Source organism: Pyxicephalus adspersus, chromosome 4 (assembly GCF_032062135.1).
Source record: "Pyxicephalus adspersus chromosome 4, UCB_Pads_2.0, whole genome shotgun sequence".
Classification (NCBI taxonomy): domain Eukaryota; kingdom Metazoa; phylum Chordata; class Amphibia; order Anura; family Pyxicephalidae; genus Pyxicephalus; species Pyxicephalus adspersus.
The window spans coordinates 68,819,972-68,843,929 of NC_092861.1; the positions used below are offsets into that span (position 1 = coordinate 68,819,972).

General features: G+C 34.9%; 1 protein-coding gene across 4 annotated transcripts in view; it reads right to left on the minus strand.

The window, feature by feature from the left end:
- COL12A1 (collagen type XII alpha 1 chain) overlaps positions 1–23,958 on the minus strand; it is a 130,384-nt gene that overhangs the window by 78,170 nt on the left and 28,256 nt on the right. For 3 of the 4 annotated variants that reach the window (XM_072408527.1, XM_072408528.1, XM_072408529.1), the window contains 4 exons: positions 10,326–10,595; positions 6,165–6,431; positions 3,484–3,676; positions 2,129–2,247 (listed from right to left, as the gene is read on the minus strand). The exons of the other annotated variant lie outside the window; for it this stretch is intronic. In XM_072408527.1, coding sequence (XP_072264628.1) covers positions 2,129–2,247; positions 3,484–3,676; positions 6,165–6,431; positions 10,326–10,595 — 849 coding nt within the window. The remainder of the gene's footprint in view (positions 1–2,128; positions 2,248–3,483; positions 3,677–6,164; positions 6,432–10,325; positions 10,596–23,958) is intronic. 4 annotated transcript variants of the gene reach the window in all.

Genomic DNA, 23,958 nt, shown 5'->3' on the forward strand with positions numbered 1-23,958 from the left:
TTTTCTAAACATGTAAGGTATCCTAAAATCAATAAATAATTTGTTGTTTTACTGTTTGGATTATTACTTAACTTCAGGAAAACAGTGGTTCAAAAAGTCATATTTTTTTAATTATGTCATATGAAAAAATGACACAACTGCACCTTGTAAATTGCTTCTGTTTTGCATTAAAAATATACAGGCCTTTATCAGAGATTTGTCTTTAAAGAAAATCTGTACTGAAAATATTGAAATAAATACATAGGAGGGCACTGATACATTTCTTCGGAATTGTATGTTTACTTGGTTTCATGCTGATCCTTGACATGTAATAATTCCTGAATCACTGACCCACAACAAATATGCAGCAAGTGAAGCCAAACATTCTGGTCCTGAATACTTGTTGTGACTCCAAAGAAGTCAAAGCCAAAAGATCAGCATGGCAGAGAGAAAACTAGAATTGTTGTAAAGGAATAGCAATGGTTGCCCATGCATTTTCTCAAACTAACATGCTGTTAAAATTTCTGTTTCCATTTAAACTCATGATGTCATTGTAAAATAATCAGCAGTAAAACATCAGAGGGTTTGGTGCCTATTTCTTAAATTCTTGGCACATGCAAAAAAGCTGCAAAGAATCTGCATAGTCATAGCACTTTAAAATGTTCCATGCCCCCCAAATTTTTTTTTTACATTAGTTAAAAAATTATCATTAGCATTAGTTGTATAAGGTTAAAGTTTAGTGTTTTGTCCCTGCCCTGCTGAGATGGTTGCGATTCATGTCCTTGAGATGCAATAGAAAATAGGAATATTCTGTAAAGTGATTGTATTTCCCATTTTAGACCTGCCATTGTAATTTTGTTCTATTTAGAAGATTTTCCGTCACTTTTTGCTTTGCAACAACTCTAAAATTATGAAAATTTGCTATAAGTTTTGCCTCACTGACAGTGAGCACCAAAAGCATGAATCACCCTACCTGGGACAACTTTGTCAGTAAAAATATGGTGATATGCCAATGAATCCCACTAGTTTTTTATAGAGATTGCTGCTATGAAACAGACCCTTATAAAGTTGCAAGTCTTTTTCCATCACTTCAAAATACGACTGCACCAGTAAAATTGCCAGTAAACTTCATCAACTGATCAAATGGTGATCATTTATAAAATTTATGATCATATTAGCTGATCACCACTTTTTTGAAAACGTTGAACACAATAATTACATTTTTATGAAAATCTGAGAAATCACTTTTAGGTCTAATATGATATATAGTGCTTAGATGTTAGTGGCACTGTTTCATTTCAAAACAAATTTGCAAACAAAAATCCTGTGCTAAGAATTAAACTATAATATGTGCAGACCATTGCAGCTACCTAAAACCACAGAAGTTCACTTTGTGTACACTTACTACGTGCTCGTGCTCATATCTAGTTACTATGTTAGGCAGGTCTTAAGTCAATGAAAAAAAATCTTTACTTTTTCTGACTGGGCTAAATAAATTTGTGTCTCACATGCTTCTGTGCACAGACACTGCAGATAACAGGAGAAGACAGATAATCCAAAAATCAATGGGCATTTTTTGATCCCAGTGTAGTGTAAGCAGGCACTGCATTCATGATATCACTAGCAGAGGCAACAGTCAATTTCTTGTACACAATTATCATAAGGTCTTTCCGTGTCAATAGGTTTTTGTTTGCATCAGGTACATTATGTATTCCAAGTATTCCATGTATTACAAGGTATTAAAAATGCACAACTTGATAAAAGCAAATCAAATGCGGGTAAAGAGAGAATAACTGCAGGTCAAATGTACCCGTCAATCAATTCTATATGATCCTAGAACAAACTGATTCATTCATTCTACAATAATGTAATAATGTAAAATTACATTGACAAAGGCTGTTAAACTGATTGATTTTAACAATGAAGACAATGTTTTTCTAAAACAATAACTAACCATTAGGAAAAACATGAGAGGCAAATATATGTCTCCCTCTGTATGTAAAGTCTAATTTAAACTGAACTATATTGTTATATTCTATGTCATGTTATGGCACTGCTAATACAAATAGGTTCCACTCTGCATTTCTAGCACATTGTATTCAACTTATTCTTTTCTAGGCTGGACATTCACTATGCCTTGGAAATTTACCAGAATCAATGAGGACATCAGGTGCATCTGACTGAGTTGTCATTTCTTCTCCAATTAAAGGTGCACTTTCTCCTTTATCAAATACTCCAAAAACATTGACCTTGTAAGATGTTGCTGCCCTGAAAAGGGTACAAAGAAATGTATAATGAATAAATAATTTGGGCAGCATGGTGGCTCAGGGGTTAGCACTCCGGCCTTTGCAGCGCTAGGTCCCAGGTTCAATCCCCAGCCAGGACACTATCTGCATGGAGTTTGCAGGTTCTCCCCGTGTCTGCGTGGGTAATCCGGTTTCCTCCCAAAAACATGCAGTTAGGTTAATTGGCTTCTCCCTAACAATTGACCTTAGACTACATTAATCACATATGACTATGGTAGGGACATTATATTGTGAGCTCCTTTGAGGGACAGTTAGTGACACAACTATATACAGCGCTGCGTAATATAATGGCGCTGTATAATATTAATTTAATAACTGTAATTCAATACTCAAGATGACATTTCTGAAGATACTGTTATAAGAGTAGAAGTTATAGAAAATGTTGTAGCAACAAATTAAAGCAGACTAGATAACCTCAGATGACTACACTTTTTATAGATACAGTATTTTATTATCAGCTTTTAATTAACCTAGTAATATGAAGACACAAATATGGTCCAAATTTATTCCATTTGCATCTAAATCATGGCACAAAATGTACAGATCAAGTTTCATCTACAGATTAATACTCATTTGTATTTAAAAATTAATGGAATGAATAAGTATGTATAAGTATGTGAATGTATATGTTACTAGAAGTAAACCATAATTCTGAAATCTCATTTTAAAAAGATTCATGTTTTTTCAAGCCTAATTTTCAAACTTCATACATCTGCAGCTTTCTTGGAGGTATCCCCCTAAGAATATAAGCTCCTGGTATAGTTTACATCTACTTTAGAATCTTTCATTACTTTATTTACAACTTAGAGTTGCAACTGAAGTATCTTTGCAGTTCAAATGCACACCAATTGGACAATACAGGACAATTCAAAGCAATTCTAACACACACCCCGAACTGACTGAGGATTGTTCTAATAAAGTCATAGGGACTTTAATGAACTGCATTTGAGGTGTGTTCCAAAATGACAAAGAATGCAGGAAAACAACATCTGTGAACACTTACCCCTATAGCCCTTTGGGCTAAACATTAAAGCATAACAGTGTTTCATTATTGTAAATTAAATGTCATTAAGCATGATTAGGTAGTTCTAAATTCTGCTAACTATATTAAGAAGATGTTGAAAGACTGATGTCAGCCCCTATACACATTACTACAGAGGATTAATAGTGTGAAACATTATCTTATCTTTATTCTTACCTGAGTTCCTCCAGAACCACAGTATTATCATAAGGACCAACCATCATTTCCCCCAGTTGATTATCATCCCCTACTGGATGGAAGAGGATTTTGTATCCTTTTACTTCTCCTGGGGCAGGTTCCCAGGTTACTCGGAATGTTGACATAGTTGGATCTGATGTTTTCAAGTTTCTTGGTGGTTTAAAAGGAGAAGCTGAATTTAAAAAAAGGAAATAAAAAGATTACAAATTATCTGCCAGAAACAGAAATACAGTGATTCTAATTCACTCTAACTATAAAAAGTTGTTTTATAGATAAAAGTAGAACAAGATAACAATATGACTCTACATTAGTGAAACCAGTATGAAATATGGGAAACAAAGAATAACAGCTCCGCTGGCATTTTACTGCTATGCCTTTAAATAGAAAGTCAGGGTAAAGTTAGGATTCCTAATATGTCTACTTATGCAAATACTTGATTGAGAAAGCACTAAAGCAAATAGATCAATATGGCACCCTGACAAGTAGTATTTTTAAAATACAGAATCATCAATTACAACTCTTATACTTTCTTAATATGAAATTCAACCTGTGATGGTGCTGATTACTGAGACTGTTTGGTAATTGTTTAGCTTTTTTTTTCAGGTTTATGTTAATACTCAATATATAACAGTAGCATGTGCATATTAAATAATAAAGTATTATTATCTGATACACACATATAGAATATTTAGGCTGTCCTAGAGGAAATTTAACAAACTATTCCATTGCAGAATTGCCAACTTATGTGGCCCATGGGAAACAAATATTTCCTGGCAATCATTCTATTGGCAACTGAACTGCCTGTGCTTTAACCTCTTTTTTTATACCATTATACACTTTGAAGACACCAGTTCCATTCTGGGAAGTACCATAGTTGCCATCACAGTTTCCATGGATTGTAAATAGTACATTTTATTGCCCAGGGGAACTAACCATTAATTTGTGTCCCAGACTTTTTCAGCAAGAAGTGCTGAGCATTGCAAAAAAATAGTCTAGAGTTCTTGTAGATTACTAAAGCTCTTTTCATATATAAACTACAGCAGAGAATCACACTTCCACATATGGAGTCATTTAAATAGTGTTAAAATAAGTAAGAGATATTGGAAGGTGAGAAGTCAAAGAATTAGGCATGCAGCCCCCTTGGCAAACATATTAAGTGTAAAATGATGGTTAAAGATATCAATGAATTAAAAAGTATATTATGCATTTTAAACCTGAAAGGCTGAGCTGAAAACCAGATGGTGGCGATTCTTTCCACATTTTATTCTTAAACTGTCTATATATAGAAAAACTTGTGTGACATTCCAACTGTACATGGTGCACAAATGGCTACAGCAGGGGATCCTTCATTATTGTATACTGGAATCCAGCTCCATGTTTTTGGTTATTTCTCAATGCCCCATGTTTTTGGTTATTTACTCCTTATATAGTCCTATACAACTGACATATATATTAAAAGTACAGGAGAAAGTAATGGATAAATAAAAAAAATGTGTACAGGCTATAAAAGTTCAAATAGCTATTTATCACTAACTGTAAATAGTGTTTACAAAAGGCCTCCAGTTTATCACTGTAGCTGCAGCCACTATGGGGAAATAAATGTTCAATGTTTGTAGCTAAGGTGTCAATACCTTTTCCTTGCTCTCCTGGCTCAGCTCCCCTTTTCCAGCAGTGACTTGTTAACTTCACTCCAATGTGAAAAAGAGCAGGTGCACAGGAATGAAGGAGAGAAAAGCGCAGCGTCTGGCATCTGGCACCTTATCAGCCTCTTGGTCACTCAGTACTTAACAGCTCACTGTCCTTTCTATTAATTATATATGGGGCTGCTGTGGGTAGTGTCTGCCTTGAGGCAGCAATAACTGCACCACAACTCCACTGCCAGTCTGAATACAGTTTTACAGCTTCTATTGTGACCTTTGAGAATGAATTGCTCCAGAGACTACATAGATCAGTGAGGTCCTACCTAAAGCGTATATACTGCTTGTTAAGGAAATGTAAAAATATCTGAATGTCCAAAGCCTGGCCACAGTTCAACTTTAAAGATAATGCTTGTTTTTATTGTTTTTTTTTTTCATTTTTTGGGGGATTTAAAAACACAAAACAAAATGTTAAACTTGCTGGATTTCTTCAAATAATAATACTGGATTGTAAGATCCCCAGCTTCCAACATTTGTACGCCATACACAGTCAAAATGTCAGCTTAGGAATTACATTTTGAAGAAACCACCATTATCCTAGAGACTGCCAACAACCCTTAACTTTCAAACAACAATGCTGAGACCTTTGATCCTTTTCTGCAGCCATTAATACACCACGCACAGTGAAAATGTCAGCTTAGGAATTAGATTTGGAAAGAAACCCAACATCTGGGTTTCAGATCAGCCTTTCAGGTTTAAAATCTGTATTACACTTTTTTGTAACTCTTTCATACCTGTAGCCATCATCCTACACTTACCCCCTTAAAATTGTAAAAACTTGGAAAGCCCAATATAATCCTAAAATTCACCTAATGTGATTTACTCTTTCTGTTATTATTTGGAAATACATTTGATTGTACCTTTAATTGCCTAGTATAGTCAAACATGCAGAAATAGGCAAAAAATACAAAACTTTACAAACACAAATTTACTTAAAAACAGCTACCCTTCTTAAAACCGTACCTGTTGTTCCCTCTCCGTGTCTTGCTTTTCCATCTCCTGTTTTGTAAACAGGGACAACAGTTACATCATAAGTGGTCAAAGGTTGAAGCCTTCGTAGTACAGTAGTAGTGGCTGAGCCAGGCATTTTAGCAACAATTTGCCTTCCGCCAGCTTTTGGCCGATATATCACACGGTAATTCACCACATTTCCTGGAGCCGGCTGCCATGTAACTTTCATCGTATTTTCAGTTTCATCACTGACTTTAAGAGTCTTTGCATTTGGTGAAACTGTGGCAAAGCAAAAATTATTTGTGAGTCATTTTTGTTTGTTTTTTTCAACACACATACATTTTCAAGTTTTCTCTGCCAAGTTTTTATAAACATGTAAGTTTGATAGATCTCGATTTTATGCATAAAATATTGCTAGAGCTTTTAGACATAGACATTTAAAGACAAGCTTTCTTTTCCAAGAAAGATATTGGCTTTGCAGTCAATGACCCACTAAGCATAATATATTGTGGTAACGCTCCCATTGCTCAGTAGGCAACAAAAAGGAAAATAACGTTTTAGCTGCTCTTGATGCCGCAATTTCTTTTTTTTTTCACTTCCTAGTTACCCACTGCTAGTCCATATACTTATAATATTCCTAAAATAATCAGGAAAATATACCTTAAGGAAAACCTGTGTATGTTGTATTGCAAATAGCAGAATAATATATTATAAATACATAATAATTATTCAGGAAGATCACAGTCTCTGAGTTTCCAAATAAGGGGACCTAAATCTGTGTGAACTATTACTGGTTAATAACTAATCAGGGTTCTTTTATTTTATAAATGTTTTCACGCAAGATTTACAGAAAATTCATTTAGAACGTACAATTACGAACGAACAATCCGGTTAAATCCAATTGGAAAAATGGGTGAATTCTGTGAAAACATTCATCACATTTTTAATATGTTATAGAGTGTACTCAATGGTTGCACGCATTTTGGAAGCTGAAGCTAAGCATGTGGAGCACTAAATGTCTAGGCAATTTGTTCTAGGGCAGCTCACAAATGTACAGCTTTACTTGTGTCTGAGTGACAGGTGCACTTCATTAACTAAATAATTTAGTAACCTAAAATTCTACATTTTGTTTATTCAGGTTTACATGTGTACAGGTTCCTTCATCTTTATTTTAAACCCAAGGTTTATATGATAGACCAGATAAAATATGGAATTCATCTTCTTTACCAAAATAAGAAGATTAAAGACAAGATCCACATGCTTTGCACATGTTTAAAGATCTGAAAAAATGCCTGGGAAATTTTTCAGCAGATGTGCCTTTAGAGAATTTCCTGAAATTCCAAGGATTTTATTCAAAAAATGCATATCTGCATACAAGTGTGTAAGTGTAACACAATCAAAACCAAGTGTGATGGTTATATGATGCAATTCCAACAGCTGCAATGATCCTGCCATTAGACTTGGACCATAAGAAAACTAGCTAGGCTTGATTTCTCACGGTACATGCTGAGCAGAGATGATCCTCCACCAAAGCTGCTACTAGTCTCCAATTACTTCATTTACTTGTTCATGGTGAAATACATAGAAAGTCTTTGTGAACCTTAATCTTCAAAGTAATGTAATAAGCAATACAAATTAAAGAAAGTAAACCTTCTCCACATAGCCATCTCTATAATCTTTTCTAAAGAATTACTTTATTAAGTATTTTTTATTTTATTGTGCCGTTTTATATTCTTAAGCATAGCAACCCATAGCATTCAGTCAGATGCTGAACTTTTCCATGACAATTATCCACTTTACTTTGTTTTATTTCTATTAATTATTGCACTAAGGAGGTAATCTAACCGATACAATGATATTGGGATCCGATGCCTGGGGGTAGTATACTTGTAACTCAAGATATCACTATACAAATTGTCATTTGTGGATGAGATCCCAACAGAGAATGAATGAATCAATAATAAATACTAATGCCTGCCCTGTGCTGGGAGGAAAAGTGTGCTTGCCCTCCAAAACAAGACTCAAACATCACTGGATGACAGAGGTGTATATAATACAAAATATTCCTATATTAGATGTAAATCTTAAGTGAATAACATATCATTTGCTATACCACCGGGTATCATACATTTCCATGTTTTCTTTTTAACTTTTGATCTATCTTGAAATAATATAATGATTTGTTTAGTTGTCATATTTGCTGATTCATCTAAAGGTTGCTCAGTTTTAGTTTTTAAGCTTAAATAAGTATGTGCACCTTTGTTGGGCCTAGGAAAACACTTTTATATACCTGGATTGGTATTTTTTCAAAGCAACATACATGAAATGGAGAATATATTTTAAACATTTCAAACTGTATTAATCCCTGTAATTATTTATTCAGTAAAAGATAGGCAGACAGGTTTATACCCAAAGAGCTCTATAGAATACTATGGAATGGATAATTCTCCAATTTGACAATATGGGATTTTGTAGAATGTTTGTATAGCACCCCTTTTATGTTGGCATGCACATACATTAGTTTCTTTCTGTTTTATTCCAAAAGTAGTCTTGATTATTTGGATAGTATTGCAACACATAATTATCAAGTTAAGGATAAAAAATAATGTTTTCAAAACCTTAATGTCTATGTGTCCTACAGCTAAAAAGGCTGCATTAACAAAGCAGGAATATGCCCATAGCATCCAATCTACAACCATATATGGCCAATGGGTAATGACCAAAGACTTGATGATTTCAGTGTTGGCAAGTGTTGGCATTATAATTTAGTGCTTTTACTCAAGCTTAAGAATTTTAGAGAGCTTTTTGGAGCAGAAATCTATATTTAGAATGACCAACTGATTGGCCTAGAATACAGGGTAAAGTCTCCCAATCAGCCTCAGAGTAATCTGGAATTCTCCAGGAGGTGTTGGGTCTATAGTCAGGGTGACTCAGGCCTATATCATCTGCTACCCCTGCTATTTAATATCAGGGTGATATTTACACATTTTGATCAGCAAAATCCCAACTAAACTAAATCACTCTGATTATGTCATGTTAAGTAGAACTTTTCATTGACTTACTCATGGATCCACAATACCGCCCTACAGACTCCTGTTACTCTGGTAGCAAGTGCCACTCACCTTCAGACTTTGGCACCTTCCTAAACTAATCCGCACAAAAATGTGCACTTGTTTTACAGAGAGCTTGCACATGAAATGCATATAAAGCACCCTTTTACTTGCCAAAGAGTTTATGTTTACGTGGTTTCAGTTCAGATATTTGCACAGTCTGGCCAAACAGCATAGCCCTGTCTGGCAGGGCAAGGGATCTGAATTTTCTCTACTGCAGTTAAGTGAGCCAACTAGACATTGGCCCTGATTTATTAAAGCTCCCCATAGCTGGAGAGAATACACTTTCAGCAGTGAAGCTGGGTGATCCAGCAAACCTGGAATGGATCTGGTCCAGAAATCAAAACATTTGCTAGCAAATAACAAATGATTTTAAGAAATCCGTTCCAGGTTTTCTGGATCACCCAACTTCACTGGTTAAAGTGTATTCTCTCCAGCCTTGGAGAGCTTTAGTAAATCAGGGCCATTGTCTCCAGGACATTGTCTTCTCAGACTGTAACTTGTCAATGAAAGAATCATTACAATACTGATATAGTTTATCAGCACTTTGCTCTTTCCTTCTATCAATATGATTCTTGTCAGCCCATGAGGACTGCAGCATAACTGATTGTCTCCTTGTGCTGCTTCTCCCTCTTTTAGTATTTGCTTCTAGATACAAGTTAGTATGATACCAAATACCAATACCAATTCAAAGTCAGATACTTTCACTGATTGTATGTAAAATAAATAAGTGTATTAACATATTAAAAATCTAAAGCTGCATTAACCTGTTTATACTTGGATAGGCCTCACCAAAACCTTAGCTCCTAAAGCAATAAATCTCCAAAAACTTACTTTAACCCTCAACTTCCCCTCTCCACATGTAGCTAAAGTATCCGTAATAGTACACATAATCCTTACACTTTCTGATCAGTGATATATAAAAACGTTTAAACAAATTTTTTTGATCATTGGTAGATCATAATTAGTTATCCTCATAATTTTCCCTATTTACAGGTCTGCATGTAGATCACTTTTTTCCCCACTCATTCATTTGATTTTGAGATAAACTAAATAGTCTTACCATCTGTAGTAGCTTCTCCTTCAAGAGGGGCTCCTTCACCACTTTTGTAATTAGCAAAAACAGAGATTTTATACTTTGTTTCTGGTTTGAGATAATCCAGGACTGTATTAGTGACATCGCCAGGTACATTCTTCTCTCCTGACTCATCATCATACAGGGATTTCCATGCAATTCTGTAACCACGGACCATTCCTGGAGCTGCTGTCCATGATGCTCCTATTGAAGTATCTGTGATATCCTTGGTTAATAAATTACGAGGTGATCCTCTTTCTACAAAATGCAATGAAAGAAAAAAATAATTAGATGATTACAAGAACTAGACATTGTGATGAAATTTTTTTAGCTGGTGACCAACTAACATATGGCTCTTCATAGGGCTAAGGCAAAGTAGAACCCAGTCCAGAATTTGCTGGATGTGGTTTCCTTAATGAGAGTCTTTCTTTTCTAGTCTTGTAGAACTTTAAATCAGTTATTTTTTTTTTAACATATAATTCAAGGATTGGAAAACACTGGTAGATCTCCTAGTTTTTTAAACGAATAATGAACTGCATGCTTCTACATAGATGTGAAAAATCTTCCAACATCTACAACACGGCTTACTAAAACATGTTAGATTTGTTCAGTTCACATTAATGCAATGATTTTTTCCCCAATAAATAATTATAAAACAGTGACCATAAAACATTGCGACCAAACAGTAATAAGCATCTGGGGTAACCAACTGGTATTTTCAGCAGCTCATATATTGTGCATATATAATATGGAAATTGAAAAACCACTTACATTTTGTTAAAAGCCTTTAAATGACAAAGAATGAGTTTCTTTTTACTTTAAGTATATTTCAAGGAGAGTGAAGTACTTTCTATAAAATACTTTTACAATGCCAAGTGGTCTGTGATTTTTATTTTTACTGGAACAGACAGGAAACAGAATGTATTGTAGAGTGTTTGGAGTAAAGGTGAAACAAAGATCTGGTAAAAGGTAAAAAAAAACAACTTTATATCCTTCCTGTTGCCTCGTGTGGCTGTCTACTCTTCTGGCTGTGTTCTTTTATTACTTTTGTTTAACCAAAATTGTAAATGTGGTTATTACCTTTAACATCAACTATAATACCCTGTCCGAAAATCTGCATTTTCATTCATTTCATATGAGTTTTTCAGCACATAGAACATTTTATTTTACCCGAAATCTATGTTTTAAGTACAACTCAACATTGGATGTAAAATAAAAAAGATTACCCGGCCCAGTATGTGTGAAATAGAAAAATACAGCTTCCGCTGCAATTCTTACCTACACTCAGGTGCTTTAACTTGTAGACTGACCACTTAAAGACTTATCAAGCGCCGGTCTTTTTCCAGACTAAATGATGCCCATCATTGTTTAACACACTTCCTATGAGGCCAGGCCAACAGGGGCACACTTGGGAGTGCCACTTATGCCAGCCTGGGCTTAAAGTACTTCTGGACATAAAAATGCTCACATGTCATACCCTTTTCCCATCTGTCTACAGCCACCAGAGGAGAAGAGGGTGAATGGAGAAAATATTACACCTAAAGCTGCGTACACACTTCCAATTTTTGTCGTTGGAAAGGATCTTTCATGATCCTTTCCAACGACAAGGGAGTGCACGATGCATGAACGGTGCTGTACATACAGCACCGTTCATGCTCTATGGAGAGGGGAGGGGGAGAGCGACGGAGCGGCACCCTGCTGCGCGCTCTCCCCTTCCCTTCCATTAGGATCGGCTGTCGTCCATCGTCCGTGGATCCGGCAGGCCGGTCGTCCGGACGATGGACGACACCGACTGTACACACGGCAGATTTTCGCCCGATAATTGGCCGATGCCGATTATCGGGCGATAAAAATCTGACGTGTGTACGTAGCTTAAGTCTGGTTTTAAGATCCTGAAGATTTCCTGAAGATTACTTGAAGTGCTTTAGGCACAATTTACCCAAAAAGTAGGGAAGAGAATTTGTTTTTCACTTCTTTTATTCTCCTGTTTTAGAAACCTGTTCACCAGTTTATTAATGCCAGATTTACCAAAATGAGAACAGGTTTGGTATTCCTGATGAAGAAGCTTCTAAAAGCGGAGAACAAAGATTTCGGCAGGAAAGATGCTTCTACTATGGAGCACAAGTGTCCCTGGTGTGAATTTTAAAGATACATTTCAGTGAAATGCCTACTGCAACATATTGTATTGATTTTGTTCTGATTTTTTCCCTGCAAAGTATTGGTAATTTAGAGTCACCTTTTCTTAGCTTTACAAAGTTTAGAAACTTACTTTTCAATATGCACATTATTAAGACTATTTTTTAAGCTTTGGGAATGTTTCTTTAATATTACACATTTGTAATGATTATATATCCCTAATTGTAGCACTAACTAAAGAGATTCCTGTTCCTGAAACATGTTGGTATCTTCCTATTTTTGAATAGAAATACTTCCTAGTGTGACAGCACCTCATTCTTTGGAATTAGATATTGTACATTCACATGGCAAGATCACAATTTATTCAAATAGCTCCAAGAAGACAAATGCAGAACTGTTGATCCAAAACAAATTTAAGAAAATTAATTAGATTATGCACTTTTTATGATTATGCACAGTATTTTTCTGTGTATTATAAAGAAAAGTATTTTATTGCTACTTAACCTTCTGAAAAAAAAAGCAAGGGCCCTGTCTTCAAAATTGATTACAAGCCAGCTCAAATATATAGTGCAACTCCATCACCTAATCACCATAATAATATATACCGGTAAGTAAGAATGTTTTTATCGTGCTTGCAAAAAAAAAAATGGAGCTCCATAACACGGAACTGTCCTGGGAAACCAACATGTGTTAGCCATTGGGATATAAAGTATTAATTATTGTACTGTCTCTGTGTGGTGTTAAGGGACTTAACAAAAATATGTAGATCTATAGTTAATATGTTTCGTTAGAGGGGATTTAAGCCAAAACTGACATACAGAATTTTACGTCAGTTTGTCAGCAAAGCAAATATTTAATAACATGCACAAGTACTAGGAGAAACATCTAGTTTAATATACCTATAATAACTCTTAATCCATCCCCCATATGGTGGAAGTATGCACAAATATGTTCTTAGAGGAAAGTAGATCTCCACTTTACATAAAAAGGTTCTATGGCTTTGAGTGATAGATCTTTTCTAAACCAAAAAATCCAAGAGTGTTATCTGTGTATGCCCTGATTTAACTTTAAAAGTCAGTGTGCATGGTTCACCAAACCTCCAAAACTGGGAACCAGCCACACACAGATCAACAGTTAATGATTTTTTTTTTTTGTTCACTGACTCAGTGTGGTATTTTGAGAAACCCATAAAATATCAGTGATTATTAATTCATGCTAAGAGTTCTCTAAGGCCATATTTGCTTATTTTCTCTCAGACAGTTGTTATAAGAACAACTATCCTCATTGGAAAAACAAGTGTTCTCTATACATGCTCTGCTAGCAACTTTTGGATTCACACTCACTTTCATTATTGGTGACACTGGTGATCTGGAATGAATCTCCTTAACGCAAACAAAGATCGTTCTATCCTCTTATCACTTTGCGTTTGGGCAAAGTTAGGTAAACTGTTAGGCCTAATTCACAACTGCACATTAAGGTTTATTACATTGTATGCATTTTGTGTTTTGCTTTCATTTTTATTAATATTATAATTAATATTATTATACAATATTTATATTGTCCCCACATTTTACGCAGCACTGTTCAAAGTCCATAGTCATGTCACTAGCTGTCCCTCAAAGGAGCTCACGATATAATGTCCCTATGATAGTCATATATCATTAACACATAGTCATATGTCATTAACACAATCTAGGGTCAATTTAGGGGGGAGCTAATTAACCTAACTGCGTGTTTATATTCAATTTGTATGCATTACCATTGTGCTCCATGTAGCACATGTTTTGACAGAAACCACATCAAACATACAGCAAGCATAACTTTTTAACACACTGAGCCCGCAACTCACCTAAAAAACGTGCAAATGTAAACTGGGACTAACCCCCTTCTGCATCAGTTTGCTTTTTGATGTCTTTGGCTCTGGGATTTCTTCTAGCAGTCATTACCACACAGCCAGGGAAAACAACTAGGGGAATTCAGGCAAAACTGAATAAACTATAGGAATCAACAAAGTTTACAGCTGTGGAACATGAATACTGGCATTGACTAATGTTGACTCTAAAATACATATTACATAAAGTTATTCATTTTAGATTTCCTGGCACAATATGTAGTATAGGCTTTAGAAATGTTACATTCCTGTCATATCAAACTGAGGTATACGGAACAAAGTCATTTTAAGGAACAAAGCTCAATTTTAATCATAATTTTAATATTTTGCATTTTCAAATGGATTACAAATAGGTTTAATTTTCTGGGATATGTTTTTTTCTGAGTCAGTTTAATTGAAAATGTATGCTGTCCAGTTCTAAAACCTGAACTTAATGGGTCTATTGTCTTCAGTCCGTGAAACATAATATATCTTTCTCTCTCACAAGATCATTTTACTAGAAAATGATCCAGATGCTGAGCAATACTAGAAACAAAGTAACAGGTCATAAAAATGACAAACCATCCAACAATCACGTATTGTCATTGGAACACAGATGTATATTCCTGACCCCAATCCTTCAACACAATCTGTAGTCTAGCAGAAGCACACAGACAAAAAAAAACTGCAGTACAAATATGATTTACTTGCTGACATACTTTTCAGATTTCAGAGGCCACACACATCCACTGCCACCAAGAACATAACCTAACTACTCTGCTAAAAAATGTAGTTGTAAAACTTTCTTCCCCAGAAAAAAAAATAGCATTATAAAGAAAATTTCTTCAGCCTTACAGGCAAAAAAGAAGTAAAAGCCCACAATCATAACTGGACCATGTATACTAACTGTACAACCACGCCACTAAGGGAAGTCTGTATGTTTATGAACAGAACTCCCATAAAAAGCTCATTTCCTGCTCAGGTTTTGTAACTGGTTTACAGATTTCCCACATATCTACCTTAACCAAAAAAGGTATAAAGTATAAAATTTTTGTAACAAGCCACTTCAAGCTGGAGAGACTGAACAGAGGCCAGCTGTATCATGATACTATACTGGATATCAGGAGAAAGAATATAGCTCCCCTTATAGTTGCTTCAGAGGAATTCCAGGTAACAGCAAACTGTACTAAAGCCAGAAAAAACTTAAAATTTTATTTAGATGAAAGCTCTCTAAAATTAGGGAAAACTTCCTTTTAGTCGTTACTAAATATAGGTATCTCCACTGGAAGTTTTACCTCTCTGTCCCGACTTTTGTATTTCTCTTTACTTTCTTTACAGGTGAAAACAAAGATACAAAAATATAGAATATCCCTCTTATATGTGATGAAGAAATTCAGATAACTAGATTACCAACAAAAGAGAGTGTGGCAGACTGGAGCAAGTCAACAATGATTTGATGAAAAAGTGCAACTATCCCTGGATGAATCCTTAGTAAGCTGGCTAGAAAGGAAGGCTGTGTAATTTATATGCATCTCAAATCCTTAACCATTGTATGATCTGACACTGCATAAAGACTTAAGCTACCTGCAAATTGCCTAACCAAGCCTAAAGGATACCAGCAATTTTATTTACAAACTTCACCCTTTCATTCTGATGAGCAGCAATGAGACAAAAGAGGGAAGTAAGTTCCAACCAGCTGGCTCCCCCCTCTATTTGTGACACCCAACTGTTATCCACTAAGTTAGCTGAGTTTCCTCAGCTCATTGAATGTTGGGACTTGTAGAGTGCAGAAGGTTATTCTTGCTCCTCTACAAGAGTCTAGATAGTTAGTAATGATATAAGTAGCCACCATTTTAAATAAGCCACCATAAATGTTAGGCAGTCTTTTTTCTTCCCTATTGGCTAGAAAGTGTAATGGATATTCTCATTGGCCAAAGTAGTGCAGGACAGGACATACTGCCCAACACTCATAAAAGATATGATCAGCTTAAATACATCACCATAGGTTTAAGCCTTGCTGAAAAAACTAAGGCTGCATGAAGGAACCTATTTATTAATTTCCTGTGGCTAGAGCAAACATGCATTTTATATTTTCATCCCTTAAAGGATCTTACATTTGTGATTTCACTAAAATACACATTGGTCAGATTCAATATATAGTGCATATTTTCAAATTTACTGCATATATTGGGTTTGGATTTTGCTATCTGCAGAAGAAAAAACTTCCACTATGTTTTATTTTTATCTGATAAATTTGTTTATTGTACCCCGATTCAATAAATGCTTGGTAACAGTGATGTCCCTCCAAATGTCAAGAACACAGACGTTGGCTACATATTTTGAGAAGAATATGACTCAGCACTAAATATCCAGTGTACACAAAGAAAGTCTTGTGATAATCCTTTCAAAGAAGGCAAAAGGCTTAGTAAACATGACATATACTTCCTCTGAGATGCTAAGGGCTTCAGTGTGCAGAAATGTCAAATCACTGTAATTTTGTCTGTAGGAGGAAACTGATTCCTAAAACATTTCAGTGTTTCCAAAGAAACAGCATAAATACTGCAGAGTACGTGGAATAAGTTACTTCCTCCATATGGTTACAACTAGCACTAAAACTATGTGATTTCATAAATTCATGTTTAGGTCATCTAATTATTCAACGTATGTTTTTTAATGTATGATGATTGCCTTTTATTAAATGATATAGACCATGCCATCTATGAATTTATGGTGTATTTATGGACTTTGATGCTGTCCAACATTAATGTTTTTACAAATGTGATTAAAGGCAACTTCATAATGTTCTTCTTGGTAATTTTGGATAGAGTGGAAGAATTGATCTACTTCAGGTTTAAAATAATTTCCATCCCTGTCGTTCACAATGGAAACAAGCAAAAGGGGACACAGCTTTTTTAAAACAGTAAACAGAGGAACCTTTCTTGGATTTTATATATGTGTCCCCATTGATGAGATTCTCCACACATCTTTAATGGTCATTATTACAGGAAGTGAGGAGGGATATCCCAGTAGGGTCACAGACACCAATAAAACCTGACAGAGGTTTGGATTGTTCTCCAAATTTAATTTGCAACTTAAAAATACAAACCACACACAAACCTGGACTGAAAAAACACACATAATACATAAAATGTCCGATAGTTTTGTCGGTGACTGTATATGCAATAAAAGTAAAATTACCTTTCTTTCCCAATAAACAATGGCATCTGTTTGGAACATACACAATACACTTGTTTTTTTGTTTTTTTTATATAGCCAGTGGAGCCAAATTTAAAAGGATATTAAGTGTTTACCTTCTAAAAAGAATTATCACTAAACTTAGCAATTGTGGTGAAAACTCACTGAAATGAATACCACACTATAAAAATGTGAAAAATATTTTATCTATATGATTGGATTGTCATTTACCAAGCTAAGTGAGATTTTCATTGCAAGAGAATATTTCCCTTTGCTATGTGAACAGTTTATATTCCGTTAGTAGAAGAACCTAATAGGAATAATTATTCTAAGCATTTGGGTATGTAGAATAAATATATATCAGTAGTTCCAAATTTTTCTGCACCATAAACCAGTTTCAAGTAAGAACATTTTTCACATGGAGTGGGAAAGCTTCTGTGGAAAAACATTGTTGCATGAAGCCAGTAAGATTTCACAAATATGGGAGAGTGTCTGTCCTTGTTGGCTGCAGTCTTTGCTGTAACATGAAGGATCTGTGTTGTTGCTCCTGTCATTCAGCAAATCACATAAGCCTGTCACAGCAAAGACTGCAACTGACTAGGACAGCTGTGGCCAGGTTAGGCCCTGATCATGGCACGATGCCAGTCCATGGTCCAGTTGGTTGAGGATCCTGATATACACGATACCGAAACCAAAGCTGTCAACAATTGTAAACTTTTAATTATAAAAATCCAGTTCTAAAACCATTGTTGGTGTTACCCTCTCAAAGTAGCTTCATCTATTTTCTCTATGGAAATATCCTGTATATGTCTTTATTAAAAAAAAATCCACCAATAATTTCTGTCGATGGATACCATTACTAAGTAATCTGCATGAACCTTTGTTTCTACAGTATAGTGTGTAAAAACAAACACTGCAACAGCCTTGCAAACTCTTTTACCAAAATGAAGGTGAGTCAATTATATTGGGTACAAAACTGAAATTGTTGCAACCAATTCAAATTATTGTTTTCTTTCTGCATAGAATGAATGCCTATAGTAGTTGCTCCTAACTCCCCTTTTATGTTAATGACTTCCCCCCGTTTTAATAATAATCAGTCCCATTGCATCAATATCCAGTTTCAATTATATTTTTTTCACTTACAATTGACTGTTTCAAGATGTGATAGTGATCACTGGGATAGTGGCCAGTATGGAAAAAATCATCTGTTCAATAATTTAACAACGTGAATGAGGTGCCAAAATACATCTACAGTAATGAGAATTTCTCTATGTATACAATGCAAACAACTATGTTCTGTAATGTGTTTTATTGGAATATAACGAGAAATGGAAAACTCAAATATTGCTGATTTATTACATGAATATATGTGGGGTATGAAGTATGAAAAGAGGCCTGTCTGAGAAAAGAAAATGTATAAATTCCAACTGCAGCCACTTACAAAATTTTGGACAGCACCCCAGTGGCTTATCCCAAAAGCCTCAGTATAACTACTTTCTACTGACCACTGAATCAATCATTATATTTTCCCAGTGTCTAGCCACACCACAACACAAGAAAAACCACAGGCTCATCTCCAGAGCAGACTGCAAATTACTTACTTCTTCATGTCTGCAAATTAAATCATTACATGGAATACACTTGTATCAAATAACTAAGTGTTTTAGTATCTTTAGTTACAACAAGCACCATATAACTATATGCTAATGCTTCCTATCCAGATTTAAAAAAAAGTTAAAAAAAAAACCTAAATACTTTTTATTCTCATTTAGCTTCCCTGAGGTTGATCAGTAATATGAATTAGTAAATAGCACACTGAATAAATAAAAAGTGGTGTCTGCAATACACATTCATTTGCTATTTGACACCCCACTTTCACCCCGCCAAAATTTATTCTTTACTTTTTCCTTTAATAACTGTACTTTGTAAAACAAAGAGATGCAGCAATTCGTGTGCTGTCGAAAACAATTAGGTATGATTACAGGACTTCCTTAGGAGAGGTAGCAAGGTCCTTCTGATAAAAGATCTTGCACAGGGGTTTGCTAACATGATGAGCCAATGAGAATATATATTATGTGCCACATTCACCTATCAATCCAGACAGTGAAAAGGATTACAACATATCTTAGTGATGCAGCAATGAGTTCCATAACAGCAGATGTCTCTTCAATCACTGTTGTAGGTGAGACACTTTGACTATTTATAGGCAGCATTGAGGCTGCTGCTGACTTGAGAACATATCACTTGCCAGGAAATAAAAAGCTAAGCCTGGAGACAGTCTGAAAATTAGACCAGGGCCCTATTCTTACCTGGGCATATTGTACAGTTTCTCTCTAAGGCTTTTTCATACTAATTTGGCAAACAAGGATTACTTTATTGTAAAATTACTTCTACATGGAAACAAGGGGTGAAATGTCTATGACGGATGATGCTAGAACACTTTTAAATGTTACTAAATTAGATCCAGATTCCAACAAAGGGGTTACATCTTTTAAGTGGCCTGGAAGCAATCAGAAATAACATAGAAATTGTTTGAGTATTTGGCTGGAAAAAGAAAAGTCTAGTCTGGACTTCTCACAATGTTGTCATCATGTTCTGTTACCTACAGCCTCCTGACAACTGTATTGGCCAGTCATGGGCTGTCAAGTATGCCAAAACAGACAAACTTGACTAAAATATTGTGCATGATGTTACTCGTTCTCTTAGTACTCCATTAGTTTTATCTGTCTTTGTCTATCGTATTTAGTTAGGTCACTGTTCTGCAATCTTCAACTAACTTCAAACTAAAAAGCATTCTTCTTTTCTGTTGCGTGTAATTTATATTGGTGGGCAGCTTAGGTGTTCTACTGTTTTATGGGTTTTGCCGTCAGCTTACACTGGAATGTAATATAAGGAATTATTATTTGTATTGTATTTAGAAGGCACATTTGCACATTTTTGAACTCCATGGGCGGGTCTGCTCTAAATTCCGCCTACAGCAATGGAAAAAGGGAAAGTATTTTACCATTCATTTCATCTCAGCAATCAAGATCAAGACTGACTTAATATATTAACAACTTAAGTGTACTCTGTGTTTGCATTTCAAATTTGTGCCCCGAGGTAGTAAAAAAGGGAATGTGTGCCAAGATTTTTCTAACCACCTCCTCACTCTTGAGATTACTTAAACAGTAGCTTTGAAAAGCAGTCATGGATTATTGTATTCCCTGTGCTTTGGCTATCTGCATTTTCCATTACATTTCCTTTTTGGACAATGACACAATTTAAAAAAACCTTGCAAAATGTCATGTAGAACCATAAAATAGATGAGCAAATAGAGAATGTTAAAGCAGACTGCAGTCCTCGTTAGAATCCCACATTGAAAAGATAAATCTATGTCTGCCATCATTAAAATTTAAAGCCTTCTGCCTAACAAATTAAAGTATAAGTATTATAAGTATAAGAAAATGATTGTCCACATACAACATATCAAGTTTCTCTTTCTTTCAATTCACTGGGCGTAAAGCTTTGTCAGCAAAATATCCTCTGCTAAAAACATCACATCCATTAAACATTTCACTATGATAGTTTTTTATTCATTTCCTTCATTTTATTTTTGCACAGGCCAAATAGCTTTCCTGACAATTTACTAGGAATTTCTGCCAAAGTTATTTGAGATGGTGCTATTTAATGCAAGCAGAGATTTATTGCAAAAGAGAAAATGTGAAACATAAATGGACAAAGAAGACAGTTCCTATGCAGATGTGAGCTGGTCACCTCACATACAGCTTAGTTATTTATGTAATTTTGATCAAATTCAACTATGTTATGCTATCACTGTACACCACTAATGACCAGAGAAAGAATGGGCCAACACCTCATCAAAACCATCTGGCAGGCCACACTTCAGTATTGCAATCCAATATGGCTTTCAAAATTTAGTACACATCTTCACTTTTAGAAATCTTTATTTCATTATTTCTTTAATAAATAATTCATATAACTCCTAATTCCTATCTTATTTCCAGTAGAATTATATTATTATTATTATGACCATTATTATTAATATTATTATTATTAATATTATTAATAATAATAATGATAATAATAATACATTGAAACTAAATGTACAAAATGACAGCTTCTCTTTCAAGAAGAACCCCCCAAACCCACCCAATAAAAATGTATGTGCCCAACACATCTCTTTGTTGCTTTGCTTTGTTACCCTTTTTCACCTACTGAGCCCTCACCCTGTGTTAGTTTACTGAAGAATCTTAGGGTATCAGGGCTTAGACAGGTTAATGTCTGACTCCTTATCACATTTATTATTGGAGGAGTCTACACGGTTTTACCAACTTGGAAAGATTGGGCATTTACTGAGGGGTCCAATGAACACGGAATTATCAAGGGATTTCAATGAAGGTGAGTATAAGTGGGTAGAGGGTTTTTTTCTTATAGGAGAACCTGTCACTTTTCCCTTTTAGTTAATTTTTAATGCTGCTTTATATGTCGAAACATTCAGATATCACAAGATGTTTGCTTTGTGCCTAAACCTGTATTTTTCCGTCCAATGACATTGGCCTTACATTCAGTTTCCTTGCTACTGAGGCAGCCACACTGCGTAGTGGAATGCATATTGGTGGGATTTAGTCAAGGCAGACCCCATTTAAACATTGATTAAAAGTCGCACTCCAGACCAAGACTGGCAATCTGGCATCACTTGCAAGAAAGACTGATAGAAGTATATAAGAACATCCTGTGGACTAAATCTGGAACATAAAGTCCTGTATCTACTGCAACTGTGGTACCATTTTGAATTTTAAAAGTGTAACTGTGTAAAAAGAAAGACAAATACAGACTGGAATTCATTATATGCCAAATTTGTTTCCATAGTCTCATTCAGATATATCTTTCTTCAATAGTTTTTACATAATTCTGAAAATTCAATAGCTTGTAATGGGAAATGCTCAGAGCTTCTGTTTTTCCACAGAACATTTTAGGCACATCTCTCCTCAGTTATCTGCAGTTGACTGTGGAGTTTTAGCCTAAACATGGTATTCACCAAGACATAATAGGCAAATGAAAACATTTGCTAGCCAACACTGGATATTTCAAGAGCAAATGTAAGCTAATTTTAACAAAGTTGGTAATGGATACTATTTTATAACAACGTTTGCATAAATGTATGTAAACATTTATCCATTTATAATGTTGTTTTTTACCCTGCCAATCAGGCCATGTTATATCAGGTCTTTGTCAAGTCTTTAAGCTTTATTAATTTACACTAATTTATTTGGTTCTTCAATCAATCAAGACTCAACCCATTGCAGGATTTGTCATAAACGAAGATTAATAGAATATACATTTAAGAAAATACATGTCTAGACCACTGCTCTTCTGCTCAAATACGTGGCTGTGTGCCCATTACTACACCCAATCCAAATATAACCTAAGTCTATCCCTGAATAAACACTCCTTGAAGATTAGACTGCACTTGTGGGTCTTGTTAAAAGACAGTTTACTTTCACAGGTCAACGCATTTCAATCTTCCTAAGGAAGTGCAAACAAATGACTGGAAGACATTAAAAAAAAATATATATATATATATATATATATATATATATTTTTTTTTTTTTTTTTTTTGGTAGAATACACAACATGCTTGGGATTTCTCAAATTGCTGTAGCTAACTGCTGTTAGAAATAAGTTATTTTTAACTTTTATAAAGAATTTGTTGTACCTGATTTTCCAAATCTAGTTGTGGATTTGCATTGCTTTTTACAGCATTATTGCATAAAGTATGTCTTTAAACAGATTTTATTACCCTAAAGTTTTTTTCTTGTTTGGTTAAGCTGTTGAATTACGCAAAAATAGATTGTCAAGAACATGTATCCCCTGCTCTTCAAATCCATATTTCTACCAGCTCTCATGCTGGATTGGTAGTAAAGAAAAATTGATTTGGTTAACCAGAGGACAAATATGAGTATTTTAGAGGAACTGAGTGAGTTGTGGTGTGTAAATATTAGTCATTTCCATAAGCAATCTCTAAGTATCAGCCTGTTCACAGGTCCAGGGTGAGAACTTATGAGGACCACAATGTGGGAGTGTCAGTTTATACAACCATAATATATGCAATGGTTCCAGTGTCTTTGCCAAATGTATATGCTTATACTAATACAACTCTGATTTTGTCACTTGTGCTTCCTTGCCTATGAGAGGTCTTTTAAGGACAGAAGTAAATTGGACAGAGTCGGAACTACATGGGTATTTGGGAAAAAGTGAAGATTTCAATGAAAGTTTGCAACAATTAAATATTTACATACAAAAAATTACCACACCTCTGCAATACTTACGCCTGTGAATGGATAATTTTGATTTGATAAGAAAATAATTATGAGAACATAAAATGTAAAATAATGCATATACTGTATCTAATTAAGTTTA